Genomic DNA, 25,167 nt, shown 5'->3' on the forward strand with positions numbered 1-25,167 from the left:
AAACACCAGATGTGGAGTGGAGCAGAAAAGCAGCAGCAGGAGCTGCCTTGGGGTGCTGGGATGGAGCTGGCAGAGACCCCAGGCCCCCTGAGCTCCCAGGAGGTTCTTGCACCCCCCGGGGCTGCAGGAAGCCACAGCAGCATTGGCCCCCGGGGCTGTGCCCACCCCAGCTCCTGCCAGGAGCCCCCAGTGCCCTTCCCTTGGCCCAGGGAGGGGTTTCTGTCTGTGCCCAGCAGCCTGCACCTAGTGCAGTCCTGGCACAGCTCTGCTGCCCCGGAGCCTCCTGTGCACAGAGCCGCAGGAAAACCCCACTCACCTGCTCCCAAAGCCCCACTGCCACAAGGGGACCGGGCAGTGCCACTGGCTCCGTTCCCAAAGTGTGCTGGACCTCCCCAGAGAGCAGCTGGGAAATGCCCAGAGCAAACCAGTGGCAGGAAAGGTGTCAGCAGAGTCACTGCTGAGGCACAGGAAAGCAGCCACAGGCTCCCAGCTGCAGCCTGGGCATCTCTGCCACTGCCAGCTTCAGCTGCCTCCCAGGCACAGCCAGCTGGGACCACACCTTCCACTCCTCCCCACTACAGACAGAAAATTATTTACAGACAAAGGAGTCTCCCTCTCCTTTGTTTTTCCTATTTACTAAAATGTTCATTCTCCTGTCAGCAGCTCCCTGTTGCAGAGACCTGTTCTTACAGACACGCGAGCAGTAGTTCTGTGCCCCTCCCTTCGCTTGGAATTACAAACATTTACAGGTACATTAGAAAAAAAAAAAAAATCCAAAAGCAGACCAGAATAAACAGCATTTTCTTGTGGCAATGGGCTACAGCGGGCAGGTTCCCACCCTGATTTTTAATAGTATTTGGGAGATTAAAAAGCAGACACTGTTCTAAAATATTGCTCATTGATAGTTGTAGTGATTATCCTGAAACACTAATGACTTTAGACCTTACCTGGCCTGCTGTGCTGCATTTCCTTTCACAGACTCTGCCACATTATGCTAAAGAAGAATCAGCACATTCAACAGCTAAAACAGTAACACAGAAGTGAAGCCACAAAATCAAACCCCTTTTAATGCAGTGGAAAGCAAATGGTGTGTCACTTACACCAACCCTGGACTGGTTCAAGGACTGGGTAACAATTCCACTTTTCAGTACCAACAAGCCCTAACCTGTCAGCCCAGAGAGGTCACTTCTAGAACTTTCTTTCTCCCCTCCTCACCCCAGCAGGTACCACCTGATGCTCAGCCCCTGGCTCTCACAAGGGTCAGTTCCATGGTCAGGGAGTGGCAGAGCCCAATCAAACATGTAAACCTCCTCCTTTCCCAGAGGTTAAACGCTAACTGGCACCGCAGGATCAGAAAGGCACTTCAAATATTCCTGTGGTATGGTCTAGTCTCAGGGAGAGCTCCAGCAGCCATGTCCAGCACAGCCCAGTGGGACTTAGTGCCATGGCAGCTGTGGCCCAGCAGGAAGGGCAGCAGGAGCTCTAGGAAGGACTTCCCACCACTCACTCACCTGGCTTAGCCTTGCAGAGGAACCACAGGCACGCGTCTTTTTGAAAAAAAAAAAAAACAAAAAACAACAAACTTATTATTCACATTATTTCTGAGTACAGTGGTTTAATTCCCGTTCACTGGACCTGCCTCAGGGTTGTTTTTCTGTTGCCTGCAGGAGCAGGGGCCCAGCCTGCTCTGGCTGTGACACAGCCCTGTCCCCTGTCAGTTCCGTGTCCCCCCTGTGCCACAGCCACTGCTCCTCCCCTCCTCCCCTGGCCCTCAGCAGTGGGGTTTTGGCCGCCGGAGCAGTTTGGCAGGAACGCTGTGTGGGCTGAGCAGTGGGAGCGGCGGGTGCCCGAGGCCGTGCAGAGCCCACGGCAGCTCCGTGTGACCCCGGGCTCAGATCAGCCGCTCGGTCGGGGGCATCTTGATCACGTTCCACATTTCCACTCGGGCCCCGTCCTTCTCCTGCCGGCTCGGGCTGTAGGTTCCCTGAGTCGCTCTCCTCCTCTTCATGGCAATCGCCGTGGCTACAACCAGCGCGAGGAGCAGGGCAGCCCCCGCAGCCCCGACTGCTCCCACCACGGAGGAGTGGCTGAGGTGCGCCCACACTCGCTGCTGTGGTAGAACAGGGAGTTACTCAGAGCTTCCACCGGGACGCTGCTGCATTTCACACCCCTCAGCCCCGGAGCCTCCCTCAGCCGTGCTGTGCTGCCAGCCGTGCAGGGCAGGAGCTGCCCCTTGCCCTGTCCCCCGGACAATGTCCAGCAGGCTGCTGACCCTGGTCCTGCTCCCCTGTCCCCTCCCTGACCAGCCAAAGTCCAGCACCTGGCAGCTCCAGGCCGGCCTAAACCCCCGGAGTCCTGCCTGCCCCTTCCCTGCACGGTGCCCGTGGGAATGTCGAACGGCACCACGTCCTTCAACAATGATTTATACAAGGATTTTGATCATTCCTGACAACCCCCTGTATCACAGGGCTGTCACAGGGAGGTCACAGCTGCTGTTGCTGTTGAAGACTGAAAACCTCACACACCTGAGCTGAGAGAGTTTGAATGGTTTTCAGCTGTTGACAAAACCAGAGCAGAATATACAAACCGGCCACGACCTTCCCCAGCTCCTGAGTGGGGCTCAGGGAGCTGAACCTGCACAGGTGCCTCGGGTCACCCTGCCTTGGAAAGCAGATCTTTTTACTGGGCCTCTCCTGCCTGGGAGGGGCCGGAGCCAGAGCCACTGGAGCTCCCGCTGAGATGGGTGATGGCCAGTCCAGGGCAGGGCAGGGCAGGAGGGAGGGCAGAGGCTCCCTTGGAGCCCCTGGTGTGCAGCAGAGCCAGGCCCAGCTCTGCTCTGGGCACCACTGCCCCGCGCGACGTCCGCGTCTTCTGAGCAGGCCTTGGGGGAACTGGGACGGGGTGGATCTGCTGCTGCCACTGCTGCAAGAGCCCAAGGTCCAGGCAGAGCCTGCAGATGCAGGTCCTGGGCATGGCAGGGCCTAGATCAGGCGCTCTTCAGGTGGCACCTTGAGGACACTGTCCATCTCCAGCCGAGCTCCTGCCACCTCCTGCTGGCTCGGGCTGTAGGTCCCCTCGGACTGGCGCCTCTTCCTTGCCGTGAGCACCATGAATATGAGACCAATACTGAGGAGCAGCACAGAGCCACAGGCTACAGGGACAGCTACTTCAATTAGTGGGGAGGGGAAGAGAGCACCTGCAGTCCCTTTCTGTAAAAGAGATTAATGGAGAAACAATGAAACTCCAGTGGTGACAATAACTGCAATAACTGACCAAAACAGTCAGATTAGAGGGAAAAATGTTTTTAGAAAAGCAAAAAAACCCCACTTTTTCACAGCAAGACAGCCCCTTAAGATGTAAATGCCAGTTTACTCAGCATCTACAGTGGGACTATTTAAAGGTGCCTTCTTATCAATACCAGACTAAAATACACAAGGTGGCACTGGAAAAGTTATAACCAATGTTGAAAAAAAAAATTAAAATTAATGCAGAGAAATGAGAATTTTCAGTAACCCCCAAAAATTTCCCAAGCAGGGGAATGATACAAAAAAAAATGTTCAATGATGCCTGTAATAGCAAAACAGAGAATTGATTAAGCTGTTAAACTGTGAAATGGAATTGCAGAACTTGCAGCAGGATGGGGAAGATGTTGAAGAGGTCAGGACATGGATGAGAGATGGAGATGATATAAAGCCCAAATACTGAGGAGAGAAATGAGAATTCCCTCGATTCTGGTGGAATCAAGGATGGCGTGGAAGACAACAACATAACTAAAACAACTGTGGAATTTTTGTCATAAAACAAAGCTTTAAAATTACAATAAGCTTAAAAATAAGATATTTCTTATCGCTAACAATGCTATTGGCCACCTTAGAGCTAAAACCAAAATAATTCAAGATGGATTATTTACAGCTTTTGGATGCCATTCAGTTTGTGCTCATGTCACAGGGCAAAGAAGAAACATTCCCAGGGGATCTGGAAGCCCTTGTGCCCTTTTGAAATGCCTGAAGTCCAGGTGGATTCCCTGAGCCTGTCCAAACCCGAGCACCATGCAGGGTTAGTTCCAGACCACGCGGGTTAGTCCTGCACCACCAAGGCCCAGCCCCTGGAGCTGCTGCTGTGGGAGGAGAGAGCAAAGCTGAGCTCCAGCTGTCCCTGGTGGCACTGAGCACCATCCCCAGCCCCTCCCTGCTCCACCAGGGGCCTGGCTGCACAAGAGGGAAGGGAAAGAGTGAAGAAAAGCAGGGGAAGTGTGATGAAAATTAATACAAGGAATCCACAAGAAGTGTCCTGGGACAGAGGAGATAGAGAAACCTGAAGGAGTCTGTGCATGCAGACTGGAAATGTCAGGGTGACCTTGGCACGTGCATTAGAGCCCTGGGCAACAGCAACAGCAGCAAACCCCTCCTGGCACACAGCCCTTTCCATGCAGCATGGGTTAGTACATTCCCAGGTTACCCAACAAGCTGCCTGTCCATGCAACAGCTTCACAGGGAAAGCAGGGTACGGATCTCATCTCCCCCCAGGAAGGATCCCAGCCCCACCCTGAACACTTGGCGTATGCACACGGGGACAGCAGCAGCTCAGGAACAGAGCTCAGCTGTTTCATACAGACCTGAACCACTCCTGGCCTGACTTTATCCAACTTCCCTTCTCCAAACATCCATTTCTACTCAGATGATCTTTGGAGAGGGAAGGTGTTTAGTAACTCTTATCTAAGATAAAATACCAAACGAAATTCCATTCTCCAGGAACCTGGGTCAACTGCAAGAGTTGGATTACTGTCCAAAGAGTTGTGAAATCTATGGAAATGTGCAGAGACAGCCCCAGAAGCCATATGGCAGCACATGCAGATACTGAGGAGCATTTACTGCAGTTGTTTATATGCTGGAGAACAATAAGTAGCAGCACTGCAGAGGGTAAAAAAAAAAAAAAAAAAAAAAAACAACCTTTCCAGATTCCCCAGCAGCGCTCTGGGCAGAACAGAGCAGGAACAGCTCCAGCAGAGGCCGGAGCCCCCTGGTGACAGCAGAGGGACAGGCAGAGCCCGCGGGCGGTGCTTACGTTGATGTCGCAGCGCTCGCCGGTGTAGCTGGCGCTGCACACGCACTCGTATCTGTTCTCAGAGTCCTGGCACGTGCCCCCGTTCTGGCACGGGTTCGGGTCACACTCGTTTATGTTGATTTGACAGCTGGAAAGGAAGAGTGTATTAGAATTGTCGTATATATTATTGTGCCATAGAACACAAGATCACCCAGTCTAAAAAAACCTCTTTTGTTTGAAAAGTGCCCATTGCAGCTTCTCCAGGTGCTTTTTCTGGAGTCTAACAACATGAAATTCTGCCCTGTTCACACCAACCCTCCTGTTGTGGTTTCTATGGGACTGAGGCCAGCGTAGGTCTCCAGCACAGGTAGTGTGCTTGAAAAAACTTGGAAGCAGCTCTCGCTGCAATAACTGGTGTTGGCAGCTGGATGACCTGAAGGCTCCCTCTGCTCCAAGCACCAGCTCGTGCTCCCATTAGGAGCAGCTGTTTGACTGGCACAAGGACATGGAGGAAGGTGAAGCAGTGGCCCTGCTCTGCCACCCAGTGAGGTCAGGACTGGATCCCAAAGCAGCACTTACTTCCTTCCAGTGAAGCCAGGCCTGCAGGAGCAGTTGGCTCCCCAGCTCTCAGTGATGCACCTTCCACCATTCAGGCAGGTGAAGTTCTTGCCACACTGCTGAGGGGGGAATGGCCACCTGGGGAGAGCAAGGGACAGCCTTTAGAGCACTCAGGTTTTGGGGAAGGGCAGAGTGTTCTGGGGCTCAGAGGGAATGGGGCTTGCAAGGGTCATAAACAGTCATTGGTATTTCTAGAAGGGAGTTTGACACAAGTGAAAAGGGAGTAGTCTCAGAAATCATCCGTAACATCAGAGTACTCCTTGGATCATGCCTGGGGAACAGACAGGAGCTCTATCAGTACTCAGACTTTTCTCAGACAGGCCTGTTCTTGCTAATGAAAATGTAGGCAGGGACAGGACAGTGCTGGAACAGTACACAGCCAGGCCCCAGGAAGGATAATGCCAGTACCAGGTAACTGCATCAGAATGCAGCAGGAACAACAGAAAAATCCTCCTGAATAGATCAGATAACTGAAACACAGCCATGTCAGTATTTAACTTCGTGCTCCATTTGAACTGGCACAAGATGTTTTGTTTTAAATCAGCATAGGAATACAGCAGAAGGGAATCAAGTCACAGAGAGTGCTAGAGGGAAATGACAACAGGTCTGAGTATGTGCCCTTCAAAGAGCTCTGCAGTGTAGCACGGGGATAACCCACATCGAAAGGAAGGATCCTTATCCTGTACGAGGCTGAGCCCCTGTCACTGAGGGTTTGGACCTGGACAGCACCTTCCAAGTCACAGCAGAATTTAGGTTCTTTACCCATGAGGCACTTGCAATGAAAAATGTTCCCAAAGTGTCCCAAAGTGAAAGTGCAGTTTATCTGGAGCTCCTGTGTCCCCTGTATCAAAGCAGCCCCGGCACTTACTCGCAGCGAGGTCCGGAGTACTGAGGGGGGCACTTGCAGGAGTATCCGTAAACGCCATCCACGCAGGTGGCTCCGTTCAGGCACTGGTGCCGCACGCAATCGTCCACGTTGATGTCGCACCTCTTGCCGATGAAGCCCCGGAAGCACTCGCACTGGAAATCTGCCACGGCGTCCACGCAGTCCCCGTGGACACAGGGGCTGGGCTGGCAGTCGTCGATGTTGTCCTGGCAGCGCTGCCCCGCCCAGCCCGCGCTGCAGCCGCAGCGGAAGGAGTTGAACAGGTCCTCGCAGGTGCCGGCGTTGAGGCAGGGGCTGGAGGCGCACACGTCGGCCCCGGAGCAGCCCAGCTGGGCAGTGCCAGGGCCGGCCCGCTGGAACTGCTCGGGCTGCGGGTACGGCCGGTGCTCCGGGAAGGGCAGGAAGATCCCCCCGATGTGCACCCGGCCCAGGCAGCCGGTGAAATTCTCGGCCAGAACAACCAATGCGTTTTTCTTGAGGAAGTCCAGGTTGCCGGCGCTGCCCTGCAGAGTCACGTTCGCTCCATCCAAGCGGAGCAGCCAGCGGGAAGAGAGCGCGGCCGGCTCCTCCATGGACACGGAGACGCTGTGCCACGCCCCGTCCGTGACGGGCTGCGGGCTCTGGAAGCTGACACCCTCGATGCTGTTCCCACTCCTGATGTCAACAAGCAGGGAAGAATTCTTAATGGCTACCTGGAGGGAATCCACCTCTTCCACAGCTTGAAGCAAAACAGCATCTTCATCTCGGGTTCTGAAGTCCACGCGGAGGCTGCTCAGAGTTCTGGTCACTGATGCGTTGGTGGTAAATTCCATGGCACCATGGCTATTAAATGTTGCATTAGCCAGACCTATAAATAAAGGGGGAGAGCATGAGGGATTTCAAAGACAGTTGGTGCCCTGTTTGAGCCAGACCAATGGCACAACACTGGCAGGTTCTCTCCCTAAGAACCCCTAATCTTAGTGTGAGCAGGATTACAGGCCAGCTGCTGGCAGCCTTAAAGCTCTTCCTGTTTACAACTGCACCTCCTGGATTCATATCCAGGTCTTAGGCAGCAATTTTTACTCCTCAGCTGTGCTCTTTCACACCTGGGGCAAGCCCACAGAGCCTGTGCTGCCTGCAGCAGTGTACCTGGGCATCACTCTGTGTCCTTCTTGCAGCATGTTTTTACTGGTTCCAGCAGCACAAACTGGGAATACTGATTGTACACAGAGAACAGGGGAAATTTTACTAACACACAAGCAGGAGAACAGAACTTACACACATATCCTGCCACAATGTCTACACAGGTGGTGGCTTCAGGACATGGGTCACTTTCACACCAGACTTTCTCTTCACAAAATTTCCCAGTGAAATTTGCTGGACAGCTGCAATGGAAATCATTCCAAGTGACAATGCATCTGCCACCATTCTGACATGGCTCAGACTGAAAAACAAAATAGGGGAATTTAGGGGCAGAGTAATTCATCTTGAGGTCTAAGAGAGTTTGGTAGAACTATGACGATGAAGATGAGCACAAGCAGCATTTGAATCAAGAGAGGAGGGAAATGGAACAGTGACTCAAGAGCAGTGAGGGAAGCACAAGGATCTCTGTGCAAGAAATTCCTGAGCCCCTGCTCCCCTCTGTGCACAGCACTGACCAACAGGAACTCCAGCAATGTGGCAAAGAACAAGGCACAAAAGCACAGGTAAGGAACAGATGAAACCAACTGTGATGCTCCCAAGAAGCTCACAAAATTCTGTCACCAGAAGGACACCCATGACACCACAGGTGGGACAATGCCTCAAAGCACCATAAACAAGAAGGGCAAGATTAGGGGGTATGGCCTCCCCATCACCAGATGTGGCACAGAGGAGAGCCAGGCTCTGATCCAAGAGCACATGGAGACAGCTCCTTCAGCTTCTGTTGTTGAAGGGGCAGATTCCTGGGGAAGAGATTGTTGTGCAACTGGAACAGGATGAAGGGAGGGGCTGGCAAGGCTACAGGTTAGGGAGGGCAGGCTGGAACCTATGTGGGCTCAGCAAAGTGGGGATGGGCAGCACAAAAGCCAAAACCACAGAAACTACAGGGGAGCTTGAGAAAACTCAGTGTTTAAATCATATTTAACATATTGAGTGAGGTGGGAGCACATAGAACCATGTGTTCTTCAATACATCAAAAAACTTCTCTTTCTGGTATCAGCAACAGTCAGACTTTTGTGTAATAACAGAACTACAATAAACCCCTGCACACACGGAGACAAACAAGACACAGAACATACCTTGCAGGTGTTATCAGAGATGCAGCCATTCACAAGATTTCCAGTTTGAGTCCTATTGAGTTCCCCTGGCAGACTGTTGTTCTCCACCTGGAAAAACTGTATCTGCTGGCTGTTGAGTTGGATGTCCTGCAAACAGCCCTTGAAATAGCCCCCCCAGAGCTCAGCACTGTCAGGGTCTGGGTGTCCCCCAATGAACACTTCAGAGCCAGCTCCCAGGGCTTGAGCAGGCAGCTGCCCCAGCTCCACGAATGTGTCTGACTGCAGAGCACCAACAGAGCCTCCCTGGAAAGACAGGGCTACCAAATGGCTTCTCCCATCAACCACAATCCCTGGAAAGGTCACAGTGTCTGCAGGCGATGTCTCTATGCTCAGCTGGCCATCCCTCAGGTACAGGGTGAGGCAGGGGCCTGTCCCATTGCAGACCTGCACTAACAAACCCTCGGGCTTCCGGCTCCGCAGGAAAAAGGAGAGGTTGAAGTCTGCACCAAGGCTGTCAGAAAGGGTGAAAGAGGCAAAGCTGGTGGAATTCTCTAGGCCAAATGTTGCTGCTGGGTGCTCTAGAAGAGAAAAGAAACAGACTTCAGCTCAGAGATAAAGGGGATGCAGCTGGCACAGGGATGCATCTCCTTAGGAATGGGGAATGTTTTTTTCTCTACATTTTCCACGTGTGCCAGGGTAACAGTGCTCCTCCCCACAGGTCTGTGACACTAAGAAGTAGGTGAACATGTCCTTGCTTCCTCTGGAGGGCACAAATTCGAGTGTCCAAGTAGCATGAGAGTGAAATACAGGTCAAGCAGAGCCCTTGCCAATCCAGCAGATTTACTCAAGGACTTTTGAGAAACAGAGTTGCTCTCAGTACATGCCATATTTAGGGCTCAGAAGAGTTGAAAAGAATAAAAACCCAATACTAATACAAGCCTTGCAGGAGCAAAAATGCAAAAATATATTATTTCAACTCAAAATTGTCAAAGACCTTCCTTTAACACCCTATCTATAAAGCAATACATTCCTATTCATCCTCAACTCAGAAGCCCAAGATGAACTTTTCACAGTAAAACTTCCCTGCTCCCCTGCATTCACACAGATCTGTTACAAAGGTGAAGGCAGAGCCTTCAACAACCTGCACTACAAAACTGACAGTCATTCCTGCAGGAGCAAACGACAGGAAAGGGATCAATGAGAATTTTATTCACGGAGGCTTTTGCTTTATTTTTCCCTCCTGGTCCAACAGAAAGTCCTGTTTCCTGAGCTACCATCCAAGCTTCTCCAGTACCTGTGGAGCTGGCAGGTGTCAATCCCACGGCACTTACCATACGAGCAAGCTGGGCCTCCATAGGGCCTGGGACAGTCACACCTGAAGGAGGCCCAGAGGTCCACACAGAGCCCTCCGTGGAGGCAGGGCTGGGAGAGGCACCACTCGGTGCGCTCACAGCCCGGCCTCGCCAGCGACGACTCCGCCAGCGGCAGATCCGCCGGCAGCACGGCCTCAGCATCCACCTGCAAGTCCTCCAGGCAGCCCACAAAGCCTTGCTGGCTCCGTGTGTTGTTGGCCATTGGATCATCGGCACCTCCAATATACAGATGCAGGAAGGGCTGCGGGATCAAAGCAGCGCCCGGTGGGACAGGAGAGCTCTGCAGGCAGACCCCGGCCTCACAAGAGCCGTGCCAGAGCTTCAGCTGCACCGTGCTGTGCACGACAACTTCCACTTTATGCCACTGGCCATCGTCCACTCTCAGCCCCTCCAGGAGCAGCGGGTACCCAACACCCTCCCTCTTCAGCTCTGCGTGCAGGATGCCATCCAAGAGCTCCAGGAACAAGTACTCAGCTCCATGGCCTCGGTAAAAAAGGACAGCGCTGGGCAAAGTGGTTCGGAAGCGGAGGGACACGCTGGCTCCTCCCGCTCCCCTCCCGCTCTCGCTGTTCTTGGGCAGCTCAATGAAGAGAAGCCCTCTGGAAGCAAAGGAAAACGTTGTTGGTGTCGAGCATGTGGCGTCATAGAAACCAGGCTGGCACTGGCACAGGTGGCCGTGGCTCTCAGCTTGGTAGGTTGGGATGCACAAGGCCTCATTTTGGCAGTCGTGCGTCTGGCACCCAGTGAGCTGGACAGAGCAGTTCTTCCCTCCCCACGTAATGCCATCCTGGCCAGGGGCACAGTGGCAGGAATAGTCAGCAATGCCATCCTCACAGACAGCTCCATTCTTGCAGGGACCCTCCTCACACTCATTGATGTTAACAGCACATTCCACACCTGTAAAGAGATTCAAAGATGGGATCTCAGTGTGGGACTGGGGCTCCCCCCAGAGCCTGCCAGGCACATCCCAGCTCTCTCTGGGGAGCAGCTGCCAGCAAGGAGCCCCACACTCACTCAAGAGACCCTGCTGATGATGCAAGAAAACCAAACTTCTATGTCCTCCCAGGTGCTATTTATAGAGCTTTGGCCTGTCAGCCCAAATCCCCCCACCAGCTGCTGCCCTGTCCCAAGCTCCAACCCCACAGGCAGTCAACGTGCAGAAGGTATGGAAGGACCAAAACAGCACAGACCAGGAATTTATGCTATTTCTTAATAGATTTGGTATGCTGAAAGGTCGGGTAGGTCTGTAGATCTGTCTGGAGCACAGTCCAGGCACCAGTGTTGCAGACAGCAGTAAAATGGGAAGTTACTGGAAAGCTTCAGTTAAAAAAATTCAAATTCCAAGACAACCCACCAGTTGTAAAACTCACAAAACCCAATTCATTACCAAACAACAAACACAACATGCTCCACAGGCACTCTGCCATGCTGGCACTAAGCTGATTTCAGTTCTGCCCAGTCCTGCAGAAAAGAACTGGGTGAGGTCCCGCACTGCAGTTCTGTCTCCTGGCACCACATGGATCCCAATGGGGCTCAAGTAAATTACCAAATCTGGCTAATGAAAATCTGCTGTCATTTTCCTGAGCATCCCCAGACTGACAGAAGAGCCCTGAACCAGTTCACTTTATCTAGCCTATAACATTGGTTTTCACTAATCTTCAGAGACAGTCCCACAGATAAACCAAGCATGGATTATCCCAATCTAATAGCATTACACCCGATCCAGCCAGCAAGCACAACGAGGGCAGCAGGAAGAAAAGGAAGGAATCCACACACAAAGGAGGGGAATCAAAACACAAAGGACATTTGTAAAGAAAAGCCACTAGACAGAATGTGCATGTCAAAGAGATTAGAGAGCTGCCTGGGGCACAGAGATGAGGGGAGATGGGGCATTAGGAGCACTGGAGCTGGACTTGATGTGTGATTAAAAATAAAAACTTAGCTAAGATACAGTTTCTTGAATATTTGCAGTGATGTTTTCTCCCCTGAGCTCTGCAGAGAGATGAGCACAAGCTTCCAGCTCCAAACTGTCCAACTGTGCCAGTGTAGGGACAGAGCTCTGGGAAGCACTGAAAGAGAAATGCAAGGCTCTAATTCTGCACTTTCCAGATGTGCCAGAGCTGTTCTGTAAGCAGCAGTATCTTCACCACCTCAGCACAATCTTTTTCCTCTTACTGCTGGGCTTGCTCAGCAAGGGAACAGCAAGGACAGAATTAAGACTGCAGCACCAAGCTATGAAGGAAATGTGTTGGAATAAATAAAGTATAAGGGACATGCCTGGAGAGTCCCAGTATGGGAGAAGATGGGAAGACTTCAGTGACAACTAGGAAAAAGCAGTAGAGCAGTATAACTGTGTGGAGTGGGTTTCCTTGGAGGGCTCTCCAAGCTGCAGAGGGAAGTCTGCAGTCAGATTTAAGGGGAAAGGCTGCTGAATAAAGACAGGTTTGGTATAGTCCCAAACCCTCAAGATGCTGCTGTTTCAGATCAGCGTTGCTGATATTTACCAAGGCAAGGAGGGGAAGATAACATTGGTTTGGATAACAAAAGGAGAGATGCCGTGAATTTTTGCATTTCTGAGAAGGCTGGGAGGCAGGAGAGGCCCATTTTCCCATTCCACATTCCCAGCCTGAGCAGGTCTCAGCTCCCTGGTGGCACAGCAGCAGGAGCACCTGCCTGGGCTGTTCCTGCCTGCAGACCCCCAGTGCCTCACACCAGGTGAGACATGAGTCCCCAGGGTGGGTGCACAGCCCCAGGCTGGTAGATGATTAAACACCAGCCTTTCCATGGGATGCAGCTGGTTTGATATCTTAGATTATTTGTTTGAAATAGGTGAAAAGGAGATTGCACAAGAGCTCTAAAAATCTGGCCAGTGACAATTTTTTTCCTGGATGACTTACTAGGCAGTTATCTGGAGCTGCATCACTACAGTTTCCAAAAGTAAGATCATTTCCTGGATATTCATTATGCTAATCTTCTCCAATACATGGACAGTTGTGTCTTTGCAGACCCACTGAGAAGTAGATATTAAGAAGTTGTTCAACACTACTTGTTTTTTATAAGAGCAACATAGGCATCCCTTTTCAGGTTTATTAGAAAAAAAAAAAATTGGGGGACACGACTCTGTTCGACAAAAACAAGTAACTAAACTAAGTTATTCTTCTTGCAAACAAGTAGTAGTCTCCTCTGTTTCCTCTAAATTTCCTAGCTGGAATGCTTACTTTTATTTGAGCCATCAATAGTAAAAGCAACCAATCTGATTCATTACACCATTAGGAGACTTTCAAACGTTTAATGAGTTCCTTATCTAGTTAAAGACTAACAATAGCAAAGCAGTGGAACTCGTTATCTGAACATCAGACAAGTAGCATCTAAACAACGGCTGCTATCTGGAGTCAAGGATTTCCAACATTCCCTTAACTCAGCCGTGTCTGAGGTAACAGTCCCAAACCACCAACCCACAGGGGCTGGCTCAGGAACACTCACAGCCTCCAGTATATTCAAATATTCAAATACAAATCCTTCACCACGTTCAGAGTGCCACCGCCGTGGTGGGAACCGTCCTGTTTTGTAGATGCAAGTCTGATCAAATGCACACAGCTCACTACTGCCTGAATGGAGGGAATGATTTACTGGCTGCTATTAATAAGCAAAGATTCATTCATTGTATGCAGCGTAGGAATCATATCCTTCAACTGATACATAAAATGTTAAAAGAATAAGTGCAAATGAAGTGAAATATTCTAATTTAGCTGTCAGGTACCAAAAAACCTTGAAGGACAAGGTCTGTTCCTTGAAACACGGGAGTTCAGCAGGGCTGCCCGGCCAGCACCGCCTCGCCTTCTCCGTAAGGCAGCTGGATTCCTGACGACCTTTCCCTGCTGCATCCTAATTAGGGATTGTATTATGATTATCAAAAGGAAAAAGGAGGGGAGGGAGAGGGGGTAGGCAGAGAATTAGCCGCAACAAACGGACCCCGACACAATTATATTTGCACAATTACTGCCATTTCCATGGCAACCCCTGCTCTGCCGCTCTCCCACCGCGCTGCTGCTCGGGGCGAGGGAGCGGGGGGAGCTGGGGAAGGCACTGACCACCACGGGGCTTGTCCTGACTTACAGCCACAGAAGCTACTTCTCGACAAGGCAGCTTTCAATCGATAAAGGAAAATTGAAAACTGCAGAAGTCATCAGTAAAAAGCAAAAGGAAGGTTTCCCAGAAGTAGCCGCGAGGCACCAGTGTGTCTCCAGAGCTCACCTGGGCACAGCCCGGGTGCCTCGAGCAGCCGGCTCTGAGCCTGCAGCACAGAGCACAGCTGCGGCACGGTGATGTGGAGCTGCCCGCCAGACCCGTGCAACAAGGAAATTCCTCGCCAGAAAGTTTCCAAAACAAAACTTTAGGTCTCTTCAAAATAAAAACATTCTTCCCTTCTAATCAGTTCTGGTTCCTCCTCATGCCTCCAGCCACCGCTCCTCACACACTCGGCCCCCTGCCCTGGGCAGGCACGCACACAGGCAGGACACGCTGTACACATCTCATTACCTGCTAGCAGAAAAATTCCTTTCAGGATCACGCCAATCAGCACAGATTTCATGGCCGGCTCCTTGTGGACATTGGTGACAGTAAAGGGAAAAAAACGGGGGTGAAGGGGGGGAGGGATGACAAAAAAGGCCGGGCTGACAGGGCAGCGCGTGCAGGCGCTGGCTGGTGCCGGTCACACGAGAAGGGATTGGAGCACAAGAGCCGGGGGAGCAGAGCCCTGCCCTGAGCCAGGTCTAATCCAGGCCGGCTCTGACCCTCCCAGCTGGCCCCTGTCCGTGCTGACACCAGGAATGTGTGCTCCCAGCATATTCCTGCTCCGTGCCTCCCGCAGTGCCCGCCGTGCCCACAGCCTCAGCCCAGCAGGGCAGAGCCAAGAGACAATCTCCTGCCCTTGCTGCACTCCAGGTGAACCTGCCAAATTCCGTGAACGAGGCCAAAATATTCCTTTTATAGGCTAAGCCAAAAAGCTGCCTTTCCACCATTGTGCAATATCTAAACCATAGGAACAAAGGGAGCTCCAAAAGCAGAGTGAACCTGGATCCTGGTGCACATTCACTACTGGGGGAATCGGGGCTCATCAGGCAGTTTTCCTCCTCCTTGTGCCCTGTTCCAGGGGTCTGTGAGCACAGACATGTCCACTGCTGAATTCACTGAGAAAAGCCTCAGCTTTTAATGACCGTGATCTGTTTTTCTGAAGTCAAGCTGGATGGAGGGAAATTGCCTGCATTATGATGAATGGACAGGTTCAGACATAGCAGTGCACAATCAGAACTCTCTCCTTCCTCATTAGCCACCTTATTAAATTAGCTGATGCACTCTCCTTTTTCCTTTATGTTTCTGGGTGGGTTTTTTTTGTTGTTTGGTTTTTTTTGTTTGTTTTTTTTTTAATATAGTTACTTTCATATAATAAAATTTCTGGAGGCTGAGTTGTATTTTTGTGTTGTAAGGACCCAGAGAAGTTTCTTATTTCTGTGAAGAAATGTTATGTGGGAGCTTTCCCCAAACTTAGAGTCCCTGTTTGTATCAATGTCAGGTTCAAGCAAACAAAACCTCCCACATGTCAGTGTCTGGAATCTCCATTAGCAGTATTACTAAGATATTAAAAAAAGCATTCCAGCAACTCCTCTAGCTATTTCACTTTTGTAATTTTACTCAATCTAAACATGTCAGTCACTTTTACAGATACTGGAAGTGGGAGGGATATGGTGAATGTTTGTTTGGAGTTAAAACTTCTCAGATAGCCACAGACCTATGCACACACAGACCTATTCCAGCACAGATTTGGAACATTATCTCTGTTAGCTACTCTGACCCTTCTGTTACTGTTCAGGAAAAAACAAGCAGGCAGTTGTGCACATTCAGCCACTACTGCAACAATAAAGTGTAACGACTGTGAAGTCTGCAGAACATTTGCTGTCTTCAAAAAGATGTCTATTTTGGTTTATGCACCCACACATTTATCTCCACATACACACACAGAGTCTACCTGGACACTACTGCCTGGAAATCCATCACACCCCAATGCACCCAGCACAGATTCTGCTCTCACCTGGCATCAGGCACAAGCTCTGGACTGCAGCACTCGGAGCCTTCTAATCAGATGACAGGGAAGTCAAAAGGTCTGATTAACATGGAGCTGTGATCCAGCAGGGAGAAGACACGTGGAAGAGAAGGGAAGGGAAGGGAGGGAGCCTCACCAATGCTGCCCAGCTCCCTTCAGCTATATTTACCAAAAGGGATTTGGCTGAAGGTGGAACAGGCCTCTAATCTCTTTACTATCTTAACCTTTTAGCTGCCCTTGCTCCAGAGGCTCCGTCTCTAAAACAAATCTGACTTAAGGAATACCTGCACAAAAAAATTAAATCTATCCAAAGGTGGTTAGAAGGAAGAAGCATCTCCCATTTATTTCCTGACCCATGACCCATGAATTCAAGCCCATTTGATCTGGGCTGGTACCCTCATAGAGTAACCATTTATAGCTGCTGCACAGAAGGTTTCTACTTCTTTAAGGAGACAAAGACATTATGGCTGAACAAAGTGAGATGGTCAATAAGCCCTCCAATTATACCACGACACATTCACACCTCATCACCTTCTGATTCCTCATGAAAGTAGAAGTGTTCCTCAGCTATGTGCAGAAAAGCTCAGAATGTTCCCATGATCACAAGGTGCCAGTGCCCCAGGCTGGATGTGTGTGATGGCAGTGCCTGCTTGGCCCCCCTCATCGGGGCTGCCCAGTGCCACAGTCCTGCTGCAGGACATGGCTGAGCACAGCTGAGCACAGCTTCAGCTCCAGTGGGAGCACTCGGGCCATTTAAGAGTTTTTAAAGAATGAATGACCTTCAGAACTTCAGTGATAACGTTTTTGCAGGTTAAAAATCAGTGTCCATGTCAAATGGAGATCCCTGGGCTTTTCTTATCCTGGCCTAACCTACGGCCTAATAAATACCTGATTGACTGAAACCATTTCTGGAAAATAATTAAATGAATAATTCATTTTGTTGGATTTCTTTTCCCCCTAAAGGACAGACTTTTCCTATTGTGCTTTGGCTCTTGACCATGGTTGACATATTTTCCAAAAGCATACACGATTCCCTCTCCTTCGCACTTCATTTAGTACCCATGCAGTCTTTGGACTCACGCTTCTTGTATCCTCTCAGGGTACCTGTATCCTCTGCTAAAGCACAAACCATGTGCTGAACAGACTCTTCAGGACTTGTTGTGTTGTTCTCTCAGGAATGAGGCACCACTTTTGAAACAACTACATTTCAGAGAGAAGCTTCATCTAGCTGCTCTACACTGAGACAGCAGTGAGGCAGTTAATTTGCAAAGAAAGAATTTCCCCTGACTTGCATTGTTATCTCAACACTCCCCAAATTCCTCAGACTGAAGAAGCAAACACACAGAAGGAACCCCTGCTGCCCCAAGAAAGCAGTCTTCTTCAGAGTAGCAAGTTCACTTTAATCAGTGGAGGCAGCTTAAACCCAAGTTCATGGCAGATCTAAGCTGCCACAGAAATGTGTTTTGAAGAGAAACATTATGGGAAGCTTCACAAAGTTGTTCTGTGATCCTAATATGAAGTAATAAGCTGTTTACCCAGCATGACTGTACTGGGATTAATTGACAAAGGAGGGGAGATTAATTGCTATTATTTCCGTGTCAGCTTCACTCCTCCACACGCACTCACTGCTCTCAGACTGCTCCCAGCCTTTCGCTGCGTTCATGTGTCAGAACTACCTCAGCTGAGACCAAGTCCTTTACCAAAAGTAATATCCAGAAGAGCAATCTGCTTCTAATCCCCTTCAAGTACTAATGAACCCAAATTTGATGCAACAGAATGAACTCTAGCACTCCTTTGCCCATCAACCCGTGTTTCTGTCAGCTTTTCTGCCCATGAGCACACTAAGAATTGGAAAGGATTAAACAGATCTGCAGCTTGGCAAAGCACAATGAAATTCTGAGCTCTGTGAGGGTGCTGGGGCACTGCAGGAGGAAAACAGAACAAGGCACAGATGTGAGTGGGAATTCTGACAAGAAGGATAAACTTTAAACCATCTCTTTGGACAAGATCTCAGTTCAGAGTACAGCATTGTAACTGCCCAAGAAAGCAGTGATAACAAGCTTACATAAAAGCTGATTTTCAAAGGCCTCATCTACAAAAGCAAATTTTTCTTGATCTGGCCTAAATTAGCAAATGAGATAGGCCAGAAACCCCACAAATAATTAAGCCCAGGTACAGAAGGTGTTAACTAGAAGCTGATTTTACATACAGGGAATTAAAGTAATAGGTCTTCCCAGGAAAGAGCTGGGCAGAATTAAACCAACACAGCTCAACCACTGCAACCGCAGAAGGAAAACAGAAAATTTTCCCATGCCATACAGGCCTGAGAGAGTCTCTGGAATGTTGTTACCTGCTGTTGCAAGTTAAGGGACAGGGTTTTCTTCTCGCTTCAAGTTTTTCTTTTTCCCACGAGATGGCAGCCTGGTAACACTGGAGAAGTTACCCTCATCTCAAATCCAGAAATCCAGGATCGTGCTGGGAGTAGTTATAAACTACTCTGGTGTTAAATTGCCCAACGCATGTGCAATTTAAAGATGAAGATTGAGAATCAATATTTTAAAGAAATATGAGGTTTAGTACCAGTTAGCAGGGGACCTTCCCAACAGGGCTGACATTCACCATCTCCCAGATTCTCCAGCAAGCTGAACCCTTAGGGTCAGGTAGGGCATTTGGGGAAGAATCCAGACTCCTCATTCCCTTGTAAACAGAGAAGGCTTCCTTTGCTCAAGTCACAAAGACCTTTTGACCTCCTAACATAGCAGATCACTGCTTTCAGCCAAAAATGGCTGGCTCTTATCATCCCAGGGTGTTAGTGAATGGAGATGTTTTACAGATGCTTACGTGCTGGAGAGCCAGTCTGTTACAGCCATTGCAATCTGTGACAACTAGAATATTAAGCATCTCCTCTTTAATTTAAAGGCTGCTTTTCTATATATTTCCTACATGTACAGAAACCCCCAGAGTTGTCCCAGGTAACGCTTCACTGCAGGATACAAATGCCCTGGATACTCTGATCTTAGACTCCATGCAGTTGATCTTATGTGTCCAAATCTAGTTTCTGGCCTATCACCTTACTTGCCCACACTCACACAGCTCTCCTGTGGTATTTGAGCCCTGAACTGCAGACATCCTGCTGCACACTCCCAGTAGTCCAGCTCAGTCTTGCCCTCTCATCCTGGAATCCTGCAGCCAGGCAGCAGTTCAGCATTAGCCAAGCAGAAGGATCTGTTTCCAGCCACCCCATTCCCAGGTTACCTGAATAACCAGGCAGGCACTGACAGAGGAAACCATTGACCAGGTCCTGGCAGAACCCTCCGTTCTGGCAGGGCTGGGACTCACACTCGTTGATGTTGGTAAAGCAGGTCTCCCCTGGAAAGAGACAACACAAACACACCTCTGAAGTGCACTTGTGCAACAGTGAAACAAAAATGACAACTGCAGTCATAAGTCTTGCACTTCTTTTCATTCATCTAAAAATGCAAAAGAATCCCTTGAAGCCTAGCATGTCTCTGCAGGCACTGGCACACAAACACCAGCACGGAACAATGGGGGCAATTGAAGTATGAAATGATTTTCCAGGGTCAAACACTGGCAAGATCAGAACTTTTGAACCATTCCTATCTGTGCAATAGTGGATCAAACACTCATATTTCTCTCATAAAATAATAAAGTATTATTGTTTATGCCTTCCCACTAGGGAATTTCCCCAGCTGTTAAATCCAGCATTTTACACATATACCAGCTCCATACCAAGAAACTCCTCTTGTCCCACTCTAATATACAGTTGCTGCCATGGGAGTAGTCTCACCAAAACACCTAGAACAGTGATCTGTGACTCCAGGGGATTAGCTTCCTCTGATGAGGAATTTCAGAGATCTCCCTAGGGATGAATCTTGCCACGTGCCTGAGAGACTGACAAAGGGAAAACACCCTGGCACCTGCATAGCCAGAAGGCATTCATGACAGCATGGGGAAGTGCACAGGCTGTTGCCTCAGCCTGGAGACAGGCTAGGACAGGGAATGATATTCAGCTGTCTGCAATGGGAGCAGAAGCATATTGCTGATTCATGATGCTGCCAGCCCCTCTGAAGTACCTGTCCCGAAGAGATTTGTGCTGCAGAGATACCATTGCTCCGTTCCCACCTTCTCAAAGAGCAGCACCACCCAGTGCAGGCAGGATGGACACTTGCTGTGCAGCTCACCTGTAAAGCCTGGCTGGCACTGGCACAGGAAGCCAGCTGCTTGGCTGTAGCTGAAGTTGCTGGGGAAGTGGGGCTGTGTCCCGTAGTGGGCGGGGTTGGAGCGCTCCAGGCACAGGCCCCCATTGTGACAGGGCTCTGGCACACACTCATCCACATCCTCCTCACAGTCCTGCCCAGTGTAACCTGCCACGAGACACTGCTGTCAGCATCGTGCACAAGTCACTGGAGCTCAGCTCCCAAATGCTGTGGCTCACTCAAAGGAGGGAATAAGACCCCAAAATCTGTGGCTCATCTAGCAGAGAGTTCCCAGGCCCTTTGCCTTCTCCACTATGTCAAATACAGGAGCCAAAATCATCAATTTGCAGGAAAGCATCACCTCAGGATAGAGGAACTCATGATGGAAAATGGCAGAAAACAAAGAAAATTTTATGGTTGAGAATCAGGGTGATTTTTGCAGGTCAGTTGGATTTTGGGATAACCTGTGAAGGGCAGCAGTGCAGCCTCACTGTTCCAGGCAATGAAAACTCACACAGGGCCATGCAGTATGATCATGAATTCTCTACTTCTTCAACACAGCAATCAAGCACATGCTGTCCATGGCCATGTGCCCACACACCACATGAGCAGAGAGCCCCCAGCCCACCTGGCCAGCAGGCACAGCTGTAGCCCTTGATTCCCTCCAGGCACGTGGCATTGTTGTGGCAGGGGTCAGAGGCACACTCCAGGATGTCCAGCTCGCAGTGGGCGCCCTCGAAGCCGGTGTCACTGCAGTCACAATGGTAGCTGTGGGCACCAAACAGAGCAAGGCATCAGCTCTGCCTTGGGCAGCAAAGCCCTGCGTGAGGAATGGGCAAAAGAACTCAGCTGGCAGTGCTCACACCCACTTGTGTTCACACCTTACCCGTGGAAAGGTAAATTCAGATACACAGGGATGTTCTCAGCAGTTGCCTGTGCTGTTCATGCTCTGCAAACCACTTCTCTGTGTTTGTTCCTCCCTTCCTTTAAGCACCCCTGGAGTTCTGCTGCTGGGAAGGGGATTCTCCCTTATTGCCACAAATCATTGTTACTGCCACTCAACGTACAAAACACTAAATGCAATTGCCCCCACAGCTTTCTACTCTGATTTCCACAGGCTGCACTGAGCAGACCTTTAGATCAGTCCTGGTGTCGGATTGCCCCCCACCACTGGTTTCCTACCTGTTAATGAGGTCATGACATGTCCCGTTGCTCTGGCATGGCTGGCTCTCACATTCATTGATGTCCACCTCACACTGGGTTCCTTGATAACCTGGTGCACAGGTGCAGGTGTAGAACCCAATATGATCATTGCACAGAGCCCCGTTCTGGCAAGGGTCTGAAGCACATTCATCTATTTCAGTATCACAGTTCACACCTTGGTTAAAAAACAGAAAGATATCTGTGTTATAAATCCACAGAAGTGTACATGTACTGCCTGGAATTCTGAGATGAAATCACAAGAGTCATCTTGTTATGTCATCAGTTATCAACCCCAGCTGGCTACCAGAGTGGTCTCTACCTTGCTTCTCCAAAAATAAATTCCATTTATTTCAATTGTTTGTAACTCGCTTTGTGATGCCCAAGAAAAAAAGCACTAAAGTAGTACAAAACACTGGCTACAATGATACCTGATGTTAGGAAGTGATTTCATTGGGAAATGCTATTAAAAATACAAGGGTAGCTCTACTCCTGGTCACAGCAAGTAACACCTGTTTGGTACAAAGTCCCAACTCCCCTGACAGAACAAGACCTCAAGAAAGATTTATATGCAATAATCTTATCTATATTCCATCTCTTTGAGCTGCCTGTGGCCTGGCATCACCTCCAAACCTTACTCATTACAGTGGCACCTATCAATGCATCTAATCTGCCCTCCCTGGCGAAGGCTCCCCACAGAGTGGGCATGGCCACCCTAATCCTGGTGGAATGTGGGCCCCCTAATCTGGTTCAAACCCCTCGATACCCACACAAAACTTCCTTCACCCAAATTCCAGCTGCAAGCACCAGGAAACAACCTGGCCTTGCAAGCCAATGGTGCTCAAACCTCTGGATGAAGAACTAAATCCCAAGACCAAGCCTCATGTTTGACATCAGAATAACTTGAAGCACAACAAACTCCTCCAGCTGCCTGGGTCACTTTATTGCTCCTTTGGAAAGGAATCCCACAATTCTGATTTGAGGATTCAGCATAAAGATAAAAAAAGAAACTGATTTGCAAAGACGGAATTATGCTTGATACTCAAAATCACCAGTAACCTTAGGGCCCACATAGAGATTCTGTCTTGTTTCTCCTTCATCTCTCTTCATTTTTATCAGAGAGTGAGTCAGCATCAGGGGCTACATTCCTGATGTTGTAACTTCTCATTCCGTTGATAATCAGCAGCATTCCTTCACAGCAACCCAACTCCTTAAACACTTCAGTCTGTGAACAGGAGGAAGGCTGGGAAAGTTCATGTGCGAGGTGGTACCAGGCAGACATGGATACATTCCACCCCATTCCACTCCGATAAGCTGGGCTGGGGGAAGGAAAGCCCCCCAGTGCCTCCCTCACAGATAACTCACAGGTGTGGATTCCTCTCTGAGTCACCATTAGCACAGATGCACAAAAGAGAAACACTTAAATCGTATGCCAAATAAACATTTGCCAGGCAGGAAAGAACTGGAAATCTCCAGCTAAAAGACACTTTTTCCAAAAGACAAGTACTTCCCTTGGAAAAATCGAACTACAGGCCAGGTCGGCAGAGCTAAGTTATACCTGGAACACTAAGTATCCCCTTCTTGATGATAAATATCTTTTTATGTTCTCTCCCTTGATTACATGCTGAGAACTAATCACAGCTACCTTTTGCCCAGTACTCCAGTCTCAGACAATCCACTCTCGGATCCCCGTCTCTCAACACGGACACCATGCACGGAATTCAAGGCCTCAAGCACTGCCTGGAAGCTCCTGCAAGCAGCCCTAGAGCATTCCTCACAGCCATCCCAGCCCCCGCGGGAGCACAGAGCCGCAGCGAGGCAGCGAGAGCTCCCTCCCCAGGCCGGAGCCGAGGGGCAGAGCGGCCGTACCTGTGTATCCGGGTGCGCAGCGGCACTCGTAGTGGTCCATGTGGTTGAGGCAGGTGCCGTGGTTGCGGCAGGGCCGGGACGCGCACTCGTCGATGTCGATCTCGCAGTTGGAGCCCTGGAAGCCGGGCACACAGAAGCAGCTGTACTCGCCCGCCCTGTCCCTGCAGATGGCCCCGTTCCGGCACGGCCCCGACGCGCACTCGTCGATGTCGTCCCCGCACGTGGCCCCGCTGAAGCCGGGCCGGCAGAGGCAGCGGTACCCGCCCGCGGCCTCCACACACGTGCCGTCGTTCAGGCAGGGCTGGCTGGAGCACACGGAGCTTTCTGCCTGGCAGCCTTCTCCACCGGGGCCCGGCCGGCAACGACAGCTGTATCCGGTAGGTTTATCCGCACATTCAAACGGCTCTGTGCAAGGGCTGCTCTCACACTCGTCAACACTGTCACAGGCAGCACCTGCAGAGCCAGCTGCACACGTACATTCATATTCCAGGAGTCCTGGAGTCGGGGTGCAGGTCATGTGGGCAGGACAGTCATGTTCAACGCAAGCATCGTACAGGAGTTCACAATTCATGCCCGTGTAGGCTACAGGCTCCACAGGGCAGATGCACCGGTAACCCGCTTCCAAATCCTTACAGCTCCCCCCATTCTCACATGGGGATGAGAAACAGCCACTGTCATGTTCAGAGTATGAAGTTCCTGATGAAAAAAAAGACTTTTGGTTAGTCAGCATCTGTAGCTCTAAAAAAAAAGTTCTGCCAATCTGCACATACAGCTCAGAGATTGCCCACCTAAATTCCACACTTCAAAGGGCTGCACTAGCCAGGAGATGAGGATGATACTGGAGAATCAAACATTCACTATAAAGAAGACAACAGCCCTTCATTTGGTGGCAATCAGGAATCTCTTAGCAGTTTGGGTAAGCAGGTACCTGATTTTTTAGGAGACACTCACAAACCAACTATTTTACATGTGCTTATTCATCCATGAGTCACTCTGAGAGCAGTGACACATATCACCTTAAATCCATTCACAAGATTAACTTAGTGTAAAATTCCATGACCCCCTTTCACTGGCAGGGCACAGCATTTGTGCCTGGAAATCCAGACAGGCAGGATGAGTTCATTGGCTGCAGCTCTGTATGTCCCAGCTGCTCCTTTTGGGGATACAATCTTTTCCTCAGCTAATCCAGAAGTGATTTGAAGATGCTCCCATAAATAACCCAAGGCAAACTCCAAATGGGCACATTTCACAGAGTTTCTGATTACATCAGGCAGCTCAGGTTGATAACCACTGACCCTCACCCTCTCCTCACTTAGACATGTAAATTTACACAGCAGGACATTTTTAGCAAGGAAGAAAAGAGACTGCTGAGATCACTGTGCTGATGGCATTTTGGATCAGTACCTGCTGAGCCAAAACACCAGTCTAACAACCAGATACCAGGAACTGATGTTGAGACCAGATTCCACTAAATCTGGGAAGCATTTGGATGGGATCAGTTAATTAACACTGAGCCACAAAGCCTTGCTGCGCCCACAAAGGCAGTGTTCAAAAGGCTCTTGCCCCATTAAGCAACTCCCCCATCCGGAAATGTGATGGGACATACCCACTGAACTGCAAATTT

At 49.9% G+C, this 25,167-nt stretch overlaps 1 protein-coding gene across 1 annotated transcript in view; it reads right to left on the minus strand.

Annotated features, from left to right (window-relative positions):
- Nucleotides 1-2,677: 2,677 nt before the first annotated feature.
- The window catches only part of CRB2 (crumbs cell polarity complex component 2), a 30,715-nt gene continuing 8,225 nt past the window's right edge, over nucleotides 2,678-25,167 (minus strand). The window contains exons 2-13 of the mRNA XM_062505726.1: nucleotides 23,544-24,239; nucleotides 21,657-21,852; nucleotides 21,103-21,242; nucleotides 20,460-20,642; nucleotides 19,513-19,626; nucleotides 10,116-11,054; nucleotides 8,806-9,362; nucleotides 7,805-7,970; nucleotides 6,530-7,394; nucleotides 5,623-5,739; nucleotides 5,065-5,191; nucleotides 2,678-3,209 (exon numbers count right to left, since the gene is read on the minus strand). Of these exons, the coding sequence (XP_062361710.1) occupies nucleotides 2,982-3,209; nucleotides 5,065-5,191; nucleotides 5,623-5,739; nucleotides 6,530-7,394; nucleotides 7,805-7,970; nucleotides 8,806-9,362; nucleotides 10,116-11,054; nucleotides 19,513-19,626; nucleotides 20,460-20,642; nucleotides 21,103-21,242; nucleotides 21,657-21,852; nucleotides 23,544-24,239 (4,328 nt within the window). The 3' untranslated portion in view covers nucleotides 2,678-2,981. The remainder of the gene's footprint in view (nucleotides 3,210-5,064; nucleotides 5,192-5,622; nucleotides 5,740-6,529; nucleotides 7,395-7,804; nucleotides 7,971-8,805; nucleotides 9,363-10,115; nucleotides 11,055-19,512; nucleotides 19,627-20,459; nucleotides 20,643-21,102; nucleotides 21,243-21,656; nucleotides 21,853-23,543; nucleotides 24,240-25,167) is intronic.

This window comes from Cinclus cinclus, chromosome 19 (assembly GCF_963662255.1).
Source record: "Cinclus cinclus chromosome 19, bCinCin1.1, whole genome shotgun sequence".
NCBI lineage: Eukaryota > Metazoa > Chordata > Aves > Passeriformes > Cinclidae > Cinclus > Cinclus cinclus.